The sequence below is a fragment of the Pterocles gutturalis genome, unplaced genomic scaffold (assembly GCF_000699245.1).
Source record: "Pterocles gutturalis isolate BGI_N339 unplaced genomic scaffold, ASM69924v1 scaffold3408, whole genome shotgun sequence".
Lineage (NCBI taxonomy): Eukaryota > Metazoa > Chordata > Aves > Pterocliformes > Pteroclidae > Pterocles > Pterocles gutturalis.
Genome location: NW_010122777.1, coordinates 49953 through 60410, shown reverse-complemented (window position 1 = coordinate 60410; position 10458 = coordinate 49953). Strand labels below are relative to the sequence as shown.

The 10458-nt window shown below is 52.6% G+C and overlaps 1 protein-coding gene across 1 annotated transcript in view; it reads right to left on the bottom strand.

The window, feature by feature from the left end:
- Positions 1-10458, bottom strand: part of SCRIB (scribbled planar cell polarity protein) — a gene marked incomplete at both ends in the record, with an annotated part of 59916 nt that overhangs the window by 11047 nt on the left and 38411 nt on the right. The window contains 5 exons of the mRNA XM_010077620.1: positions 673-783; positions 1043-1300; positions 7412-7492; positions 7937-8251; positions 10297-10374. Of these exons, the coding sequence (XP_010075922.1) occupies positions 673-783; positions 1043-1300; positions 7412-7492; positions 7937-8251; positions 10297-10374 (843 nt within the window). The remainder of the gene's footprint in view (positions 1-672; positions 784-1042; positions 1301-7411; positions 7493-7936; positions 8252-10296; positions 10375-10458) is intronic.

Here is a 10458-nt window from a genome sequence, read left to right as displayed (position 1 = left end):
AGACCTGGACCTGTTGGAGAGAGTCCAGAGGAGGCCACAAAGATGGTCCGACGGCTGGAGCAGCTCCCCTGTGAGGACAGGCTGAGAGAGCTGGGGTTGTTCAGCCTGGAGAAGAGAAGGCTCCGAGGAGACCTAAGAGCAGCCTTCCAGTACCTGAAGGGGGCTACAGGAGAGATGGGGAGGCACTCTGCATCAGGGAGTGTAGCAATAGGACAAGGGGTAACTGGTATAAGCTGAAAGAGGGGAGATTTAGATTAGATATTAGGAAGAAATTTTTCACTGTGCAGGTGGTGAGGCACTGGAACAGGTTGCCCAGGGAAGCTGTGGATGCCCCATCCCTGGAGGGGTTCAAGGCCAGGCTGGATGAGGCTTTGGGCAACCTGGGCTAGTGGAGGGTGTCCCTGCCCATGGCAGGGGGGTTGGAACTCGATGATCTTTCAGGACCTTTTCAACCCAAAGCTTTCTATGATTCTATGATTTAATTTCTGTAACAGCAGCAGCATGTCTAGCACAAGCTAACTCTTTACATATGCATGCATCCCTCCCCCATCCCTTTTTTTTTTTAATCTATACTGTACTTCTCAGACTCTTGAATCAAAATCCTTTATCTTAACCCCAATAATGAAACAGCTCAGGAACGTCTGCTGCTAGGCTGCCCACACAGGACTCTACCTTTGAAATGAAGACACCTGGTTCATGAATCCCGAATGGATGGCTGGAATGGTCGCTGCCTCCTACGATGCTGAGCCCCAGGGGACCACCCGCTTTTACAAGGTGAATTTCCTTGAGGGAACAAGAAGCAGAGTCAAAGGCGGTAAGAACAAGAAGCAGAGTCAAAGGCATAAGGACCACAAACACTGAAAAACACAGGGTCAGGGATGTTTTATGTGAGCACAAGGTAAGCACCCACAGGACAAGGGGGTTCTCCATTACTTCTCAACACCCCAGTAACATAGTGGGCCAGCCCCCATCAGTCTACCAACGTTTCACACGAAAAATACCCACAATTACACCGTCCCAATATTCCATCAGCCAGACTCACCTCAATGGGATACTGATCCTCCAGGCCTTTGGGCAGATGGTTCCTCTGCAGCGATGGTGTCTCCTCCGGTGGGCTCTCCCCATGGCTGGGGGGCGGTGGTGGGGAGTGCATGCGCACCCGCGGCGCGCCCGGCGCGTCTCCCTCGCTGGGCTGCTCTGCACCCTCTCTCTCTACCAGCAGCACGATGGTGGGGGAGGACGCGGTAAGCAGCGCTACTGCCTGATCATGCCTGGCTTCTGTCATGTCTACCCCATTGATCTAGAACAACCCGCAAACTCAGCGTCAGACCGTCACCCAAGCACACTCTGTCCTTTTCAGCACTCCATCAAGCACCCTAAGGGACCCCATCCTGCTGGAACACTGCCCCTTCTCAAAAGCCTGTTCACCAAAGCACTCTGTAACTCACCCCACACCCATTCCTACCTGGCAAAGGGACACAGGCACCTGCTCATTGCCCCCCAACCACAACCCTCTCTCCAGACCATTTACCAGCCCCTGTCCCGCCTTCCCTGTACACCTCCCAGCCCCAACAGCATCCATGATGCTCCAGGGGACCATGAGGACCCAGTGTGATGTTCCATCTCTAAACCTGGCTATTGCCCGGACTACGCCGTGGCTCGCTCACTGCCAGAAGAGTACCTGTCACTCCTTCTTGGCTTTGCATCCCAGCTTTCCTACCAGGACATGACAAAAGAAGCCCAAAAGGGTGCAGTAGAGGAATGGGTCCAAAGACCTCAATGTGGGAAGGAGGCAAAACAGGAATTCCCTGAAGTGATGCCATGGCACACTGGTGTGCCATGGCATCGGTTGCCTTTGCTCAAGGACATTTGCCCCTATCAATGACTCTCAAAGCCCAGACATGGGCACTGAAGATCATGATCTGATGTGCGACAGGACCTGTCACTGGGCTGCTGCCCATCTGGGGCAGTCTGGGGAGGATGCCAGTTTTAAGCCATAAAAAGTGTACCCCAGGTATAAAAAGATGTGGGAGCATTGAGAAAGGGACTCTGATAGTCCACAGTGACTGGACACAAGACGAAAAATATGAGTTCTTTTGGAAAAGAAAACACTATCCAATATGCCAAATAATGTAAAGAATACAACTACAGTCTTGCTGTGGCATCAGTGAAAGATAAAACGCTTCAGACAAAGAGGTACTTCCAGTACACACAGGGTAGCAGCAAGGTCACTCGTACAAAGCACCGAAGAGAACTCAACTGAAAAACTGTGTACTAGTCTCATCCTTCGCACACACAAAAAGTTATCTAACGGGAGTTAACAAGATGTGCAGAGAAAAACTGCTATGATAGGCAGGTGAACAGAGAGCCTCTCCTACAAAACTATTTAAACCAGCTTGCCTAGAAAGTCAAAGGACCAGAAAGGATGCGACTGTTCTCCATGAAAGTATGAGGGACAGAATATTGAGAGGAGAGTTAGGCTGGGAGAACACTGCCAAAAGGACAAAACTTGCCATGAAAAAGTTGAAGCTGAAAATTCAAAGGTTTCTAGTCCTTAGGTTCTGGAAAAGCTTTCCAAAATGAACAACAGGACACAGCTGTTAAGATGGAGTTTGATCACCTTATGAAATAATAATGTGACTTCATAACAGCCACAGCAACTGGATTCTGCAGCCTGATTCCTAGAAATGTTATAGTTACTCCCCAGCGCCTTCCAAGAAGGCAGTTTCTGGACAAAGGTGACCACACACAGCCTGAGAAGGTTTTGTCCAGAACCTCCATGAACCCCACCACCACCCTCACCCGACCTGTCCCATCCAGCCCAGCATGCTGCTCCTCCAACGACACCAAGAAGGCAGCAGACAGCCCTGTGCTGTTTCGGGACACAAATAGGAGACTCTCAGCCCCCCAGCATCTCCTCTACTTGGAGAATTGCCCCCAAAGAGCCACCTCTGTCACCAACTACAAGGGACGAAGAGCGGGATGTGAAGGCATGCCAGCCTGCACACACATGCAAGAGAGAAAGGACGTGAAGGTATCTGGGTGACTGCTGCTGAGCATAAGAGACAAGGCAATAAGCAGGAAAGACGATAAATTAAACACAGAGGTGCACAGACCCCAGGGAAATGCAGGTAACAGAGACACAACTCATGGGTGGATCATTAAAGGAATCACTCCGATGGCAAAATTAAAGAAGTGTGACCAAAAACCTGGTAACCAATATGCAGAGGAAATCAGGATTATCGTGAGATATCAGAACAGCTCTGGTGGGAAAGAGCAAAATTGATGCAGGAAGTTTCAAGGGAGATTGTGGGAATGTGCAAAACTTATTAGGGGATGTTTAGCAGAAGGATCGCAGGTGGGAAAGGAGAGTGGCCAAGGAGGAGAGGGGAGGAACAAGCATGGGAAAACGGAGAGGGTGGAGAATAAGAGGCTGATCACATGCAAGCAGGCTGCTGGTCAGTTTGCTTCTCTGGCCAAGCCCTGTGCCCGATCACCACCGTCTGCTCTGTCTTTCTATCAAACTCTGTTCGCATTTACTGGGTGAGCTGGCTCTCTGGGTACATGTGTAAGATCTACTAGTAAAACTCAAGTTTGGCTAGCCAGCAAGTAGGAATCCAGAGTGTGGAAAGACCCAACAGCTGCCCAGAAACCGGACAAAAGGCTCAGGGTCTGACCAAAGAGCCCTGAAGAACCTGACGCTTGGGCCAGAGCCTGAAGAGAATTGCAAACGTGAATAATTAAGTTGAGGGAAGTGCAGGTTCCTGCAGCAAACCTGGTTCGCCTGAGGGTAGGAACAGGGTTAAGTTGTTTGTGTTGTTCATGCCCTGTGAGGACTGTCCACGTTCATGTGGGTGCCTGTAAAGGTGCTGCCCCCTTCTTGTCTGTAAATCTGTGGCCAGCCATGTCTGCAGCGTGTTCCACCTCTGGAATCTGCGTTTAGCCTTCCCGATGGCGGCACCTGGGGCTGAGGAAAAGCAGCAGCCTTGCATCCGGTGGGCTGGGACGGGAGGATCCCCTTGGGTCTGACCATCTAACAACAATGACACGTGGAAGAGACTTGGCCCTTGGGTTCTTATCACCAGATGGAGGCCCACAGACAGACCTGCACTCTTGACTTCACGCATTTCCCTCTTATTTTTCTGCCACTGACAAGAAGCCGAGGATGGTCGGACTTGGTCAGACCACAAGTACACAGAGGTACTTCCCCGGACCAGTGAAGAGACACAGGAACTCCCTGAGTCAGAGGTGTATCACATAACAGCCCTTGACAGCTTTTTCCTCATTAACTCCTCCATTTCCTGGCAATCACGATGCCTTCCCAGCTTTTGGACAGCTCGGTTTCCATGGCCTTTACTGCTATGCCCCTGCTTAGCAGGAGGACAAGGCCAGCCAGGGCAGTCTGGCTATCCAGGTGCCCAGAGGAAGGGAAAGTGTCACCTGTCCTTTCCCAAATCCACACATTTTTCTGTGTGCCAGGGAGTTGTACTATTCTGGCAAATTTCTCAGTGATCAGACTCATTAGGACCCCGATGCGTCGCCTGGTGCTACTTCTGTCCTAAATCTCCCCCAGAATCCGTTTTCTTCAGTCTATTCCCAGTCCTATCCCAAAAAACCAGCTGCCCTTCACCACTGCTCCCCATCCTGCTAGATCCCTATCCTGCTAGGTCCCCATCCTGCTAGGTCCCTATCCTGATAGATCCCCATCCTGCTAGGTCCCCATCCTACAATTCAAACTCTCCAACATTCCCCCCTTGAGCTCCCTGCCCCACGTCTTCCACTACCAAAATGACTCCCCAGGTGCCTGTGACGACTCTCAAGACACACGACAATATGGGGAAGGCTGGAGAATTAGTGGTCAATCACTGGCAAGTTTTGTGGGGTGTTAACTTTGAAGAGAGATCTAGGCTGGGCTCTTCAATCCCTGTGCTCAAAGCTCCCCTGAGAAAGCGAAAGGAGCTGTCCCAGTCCTTCCCTGCAGAGAAGTCCGGGACGACTTAGAGCACAGGGGAAGAGTATGAAGCTGTGCTGTATTTCTTTTCCTAAGAAAACAAAAATTATTTGGCAAAGTGCAAACTGAGGCATGACTAGGAGATGGCAGGTTTGGAAATGGGTCTCTACCTGCTATGAAACCACTGCATCCTAACTGGGGGCCTCCTGCCTTCCCCCACAGACCCAGGGGAACACACGCAACCTGTGCTGCACACCCCAGGAACCATCACATCCTGAAAAGCTTTCCAATAAAAATGGGCAACCACTGCTTCAAAAAAGCTGTCGTAAACAGGGAATTTACTCGACACTCTGTGGGCACTGTCTGGAAGTGAACAGACCCTCTCTCAGCATCCAGCATCATGGGGTCAGGGCAGCTCCACAGCTCCAACCCAGCACTGGATTTAGCCAGAGATGGAGCAAAACACACAGCTGCTCATGCATCTCTTACAGCAAGCAGAAATTATCAAGGACAAATATCACCGAGAAGGTATGAGAGGCCTCGGGATGTAACAGTACCACCATGTGGGCATCTCACTTAGCAGTGAACCCCGCAGGCAGGAAAGGCAGAACAGAGAACGGCAGCTGCTGCCAGGAGGAGCGGCTGCTGGAGAAGTAACAGTCAGACACATGCTGGAAGGCACAGAAGTTATGGGTACAGTCACAGAATCACAGGATGGTTTGGGTTGGAAGGGACCTTAAAGCCTATCCAGTGCCAGCCCCTGCCGTGGGCAGGGACACCTCCCACTAGCCCAGGTTGCCCAAAGCCTCATCCAGCCTGGCCTTGAACCCCTCCAGGGATGGGGCATCCACAGCTGCTCTGGGCAACCTGTTCCAGTGTCTCACCACCCGCACAGGAAAACATTTCTTCCTAATATCTAACTTACATCTCCCGTCTTTCAGCTTAAAACCATCACCCCTTGTCCTATTGCTACACTCCTAGCCAGCCCAGCCTAGGTAAGTGTTCTCCTGGAGGACAATAATTCTTTCCTGCTTTCACCACAACTGAGTGCTAGATCTGAGCTGCGGCTGATGCTCAGCACCAAACCCCTTAAGACTGGCACAACTCAGCACAGGTAACACCCAAGAGGCGGGGACTGCGCTCCCAAGCAGGGACGTATTCCCTACCAGTGCAGTAACACTGCTCTCACATTGCAGCGGGTGTGTCAGAGGACTAACCACAGCAAGACCTTTGTCCATGTTAAAATCTGACACAGGCTGAGCTCTGTGAGCCCTGAGCCCACACACTGCAGTCTGAAGGCACTGCCAGCTATTACCAGGGAATTAGATCTGCTTTTCCTATGAAGCTGCCCACAGATATAAATAGAGCTGCTAACAGGGGGTGGAGGCAGGTCTGACTTTTTACTCTATTCTGAGATCTTGTGTTTCCTTCTCGTCACAGGTAGAGCAAACCAACACCCATAGCAGGCTGTGTGCCTGCAATTACGCCTCTCTGTCATGCCTCTGTACCAGTGGAGCATCAGAAGATGAGCAAAACCAAAATAATGTAGGCTATCTGGCAACAATCAGGGTCAGGGCTTGATTTTGGGAGGAGTGGACAGCACTAGCAAGGAGGGAGAGATGCTGCACCAGTTCAAGCCTCCTGCCAAGATACAAATGTCAGACCTGGGCCAGAGCTCCACCAAAACTTTGTGCCAGAGCAAATACAGCACAGCCCCCAGCCTAGGAATAGAGCAGACAGAAGCCAGCACTGACAAGGCTGTATCAGTGCTTACTCACGCCAGCTCTGCGGTAACGCGTGCTCTTACCACAGCAGCTGGATCAGAAACCCACCACCAGCACCAGGATGCGGGAGCTTTCGCTCAGAGGCAACATGCGAGCTTGGAAAGAGGAGCAGGAGACGCAGCAGCTGCTCCCCGCAGGAGGGGGTGAGGGGCACATTAGGCAGAGAGACCTGAGGTTAGAGGAGCAGCGAGATCCACACCACTGGCACCAACAGGAGGGGAAACTAGGGCCAGGGCCTCAAATGGAAGCAGGGGGAAGCACTGCAGTACCCCCTCCAACCACCCTCTGGCAGCCTACCTCCGCCGCAGCCCATGCGGACCCCAGAGCTGGTCAGCTCTGCCCCGAAAGGCATCCCTTCCCACGTGCCTGCTGCGGCAGAGCCCCCCAGGGCTGTCCTGCCGGGCTCTGGGGGGACATCCAGCCAGGGCAGCACTGTCATATCGTCTCTCCAGAACAGCCCCGACTGCTGCTCACACGCAGTGCTTGGGAAAGCGGAGGCACTAACTGCACCCACCGCCAGTCACAGGCAGAGGCAGAACCAACAAGATTAAATATTCTCCCAGAAGGCTCAGGAGCTGAAAAAAGGACCCACAAAATCCAGCTTCAAGGACAGAAAAGCAGCCCCTGTATGAGGAAGGGCAGGGAGCTCAGCCAGAGCCCTTCCCTGCACACTCACCGAGATGACCCGGTCTCCTACATGCAGGATCCCGTCCCGATGGGCTGCACCACCCTCTGCAATCCGTGAGATAAAGATCCCCTGAAACACAGTCAGAAGAGTCAGAGCAGCCTGTGCTTCCCCACACCAGTGCTTGGCGATCCCAAATCACCCCGACACCAGGCAGGTCTCAGCCCTTTCCCCTCTGCAGACCCCTCCCCTGCCCTGGCGCTTCCCATTTGTTCCTCGCTCCACACAAACCCTCTTCTGCTTCCAGAGCCACCTGCAAAACCCCCAGCCTGCAAAGCCTTCATGTGGCCGAGAGCCCAGGATCTATGTCAAGAGGACAGCGGCGAGATTAAATGTCACTGGCAGGGACTGTGAGCCCCAGCCCCACCTCCTCCTGGACTTCTCTCCTTCCCCGACTCAAGAGCAGATTTTGGCTCTCACACCCCCCCAGCCCAAAGCCCCCGGGCCTCGCCCATTGGTGAGGAAGACCCCGCTTTGCTCCCACACGTGCCTCCGAGACTGGGAGCCACCACTGACCGTGTCACCAGCCCGGTACGGTGTAGAGCCCTTGCCACCAGCGATGCTGAAGCCCAGGCCCTTCTCATTGCGCATGAGGCAGGTGGAATATCGCTCCGTGGGAGGTGTCCCCTCGGGCCGCTCTGGGAAGCGCAGCCCTCCTCGCCTCTCCCGAGGGCTGTAGTCATCCTCGGGGCGCAGCGGCGTGACGGTGATGGCATTCTCCGGCTCCACCATCCGCTCCCGCAGGACCGTCATGGAGACAGAGCTTCCTGATCCGCGCAGAGCTTCCACCGCCACGTGATGCTCGGCACAGTGCAGGGACACGCCGTTCACCTGGGGAGTGACAGAGCCAGGCACAACCCTTACCTCCGTGGGGGCCCCCCCGCAGCCTGCACAGGCAGCTCCAGCCTCAACAGCTGCTGCCCAGCAGAGGGACAGCTCACCCCTGCAGAGCCGGGCCAGCACCTCGCTCCCACGGGGTACCCACACCTCGCCTGCGCCCGCACGAGAGTTTCTGTGCTCTGGCACAGCCCAGGAGCCCCTCACAACATGTGCTGCCTGTCCCAGGCCAGGGCAGCCCTGCCAAGCGTGGCAAAGGCCTTTCAGAGGAATTCTCCTCAACAGGGAGCTGCAGCTTCCCCATCAGCTCCATCATCCCTGCAGGCAACAAACTCCCAGACAGACAACCACTCACCCAGAACCATCTCCCCACAAATTCCAGCACAACTCAGGTCGATACAACTTCTTGTTCACCTCCAGGAAGGACATCTACCCTCTACCCTGAAACACTGCAGGGAGGACGCCAGGTTCTGCAGCGCTCAGGGAAACAGCCTGATTCCCCCCACTCTTGCTTCCCTGATTTCAGAAAAGAACTCCTACCACATCAGAAGACTGAGGAAACGCTGAGCAGGGGCCCATGAAGCTGAAGAATCTTCTTTTCATAGCAGCTACCTCATTTCATATTAACGCACACTGACAGGGAAGACTGTCTGGCTCTCAGCCCAAAAACTAGCTGTTCAAATCTATCTCCTCCACTGCACGGTATTCAGGGTTTTTCCCACCATGGCTTCCGTTACTGAGCAACGCTCTGTATCCCTGCTCGAGGGGTGAGGAGGTATTCCTTGTAATTCACAGCCAGTGAGAACGGAACCAGAGCCTGATGTTCCTCAGCCATGTCTTACTTGTGGACCCAACACAGTCTTTTAGAAATAACACAACAAATCTTAGCTATGCTGTGACGGCCCATCCACTTTTGCAGGATGCACAGATAAATGGGCACCATGGGAAGTGAAAAAAAAACAACTAGTTTTTTCCCAAAGTTGTAACTGAAGACGGATCTACTTTATGTGAAATAAGGTGCCATGAACTTAACTGTTGGGAAAGGGAATAATCATTAATCTCTCAAAACCTTCAAGGTGTGACTCCCTTTTGGAAGTCATTCTACAGCAAAATGCAGCATGATGCACACAGCACAAGGACGCTCAGTGACACTTAGGGCCCTAAAACATACAGGACACCAGGCTAGATCAAGTGCATGTTCCTTTTTGGACTTACACTTCATGGAATCATCAAGACAATCCTATGATAACTGCAGAAGTGAACAGGAAACTCCAGAATCAAGTTTTTTCTCATGAACCAATATAAAAACTTCTAATTACAGAACCATCTAATCACAGAACCATATAGCACGTTATTTGGCTTTTACCATGGTCAATCCAGGTAAGTAGTGAGAAAGACTGGAATTTTTGCTCAGGCAAATGCCCAGCCCTTCACTGCTCATACACAGGCTGCCATGTGCAGGAGACACCGCGAGACACAGCAGCAGGCTGCACCCAGGCCAGTGCCCCAGATCCAGACCGCTCGTTCCTCTGATCCCTGGCCAGCTCTGTAGGGACATCTGTTCCCTCTGTAAAGCCATCAATCTTTCCTCCAGTGCCTCTCAGTCCTGTATGATTAATCACGTTTTTAAATAATTTGAAGACAGGACAGTAGGGCATATGGCTGGCTCCCTGGTTAAGGAGTTATCTTACACTTTTGCCCCACGCAGCACCCACAGAGGCCAGCTGCTCGGGCTGCGGGGGATGGGAGCACACGATGCTGAGCATTTCTTTTCACCTGGGTTACACAACACTTCACGGCTGGGGGAGACTGAACACAGGGGCAATTTCTGTCCTTATAAAGTAGCAAAAGATTAACGGCAATGTTAATTTAACAACTAACTCTTTGAGCCAGGGGAATTTTGCTTTGCGCTTGCACAGCTCCTGATGCTTGATTTGGGCTGCAAACCAGGGCAATGCAAATAAATACCAAACCATACCTCTCCCTCTGCTCTCAGCTCATTAGAAGCATTTATCTCTTCACAGTAGCCAGGTTCTTACCTCCAGAAGCTTGTCCCCAACACGAACCCCTGCACGCGCTGCAGGACCCTCTTCTGACACGCGGGAAATGAAGATACCCTGGAAACAAAACCTTTTGTTAGAAGAGGTGGAGCCCATCCCTCAGCCCTCTGTAGCGTGGAACGAGATCGCTCCATCCCACTC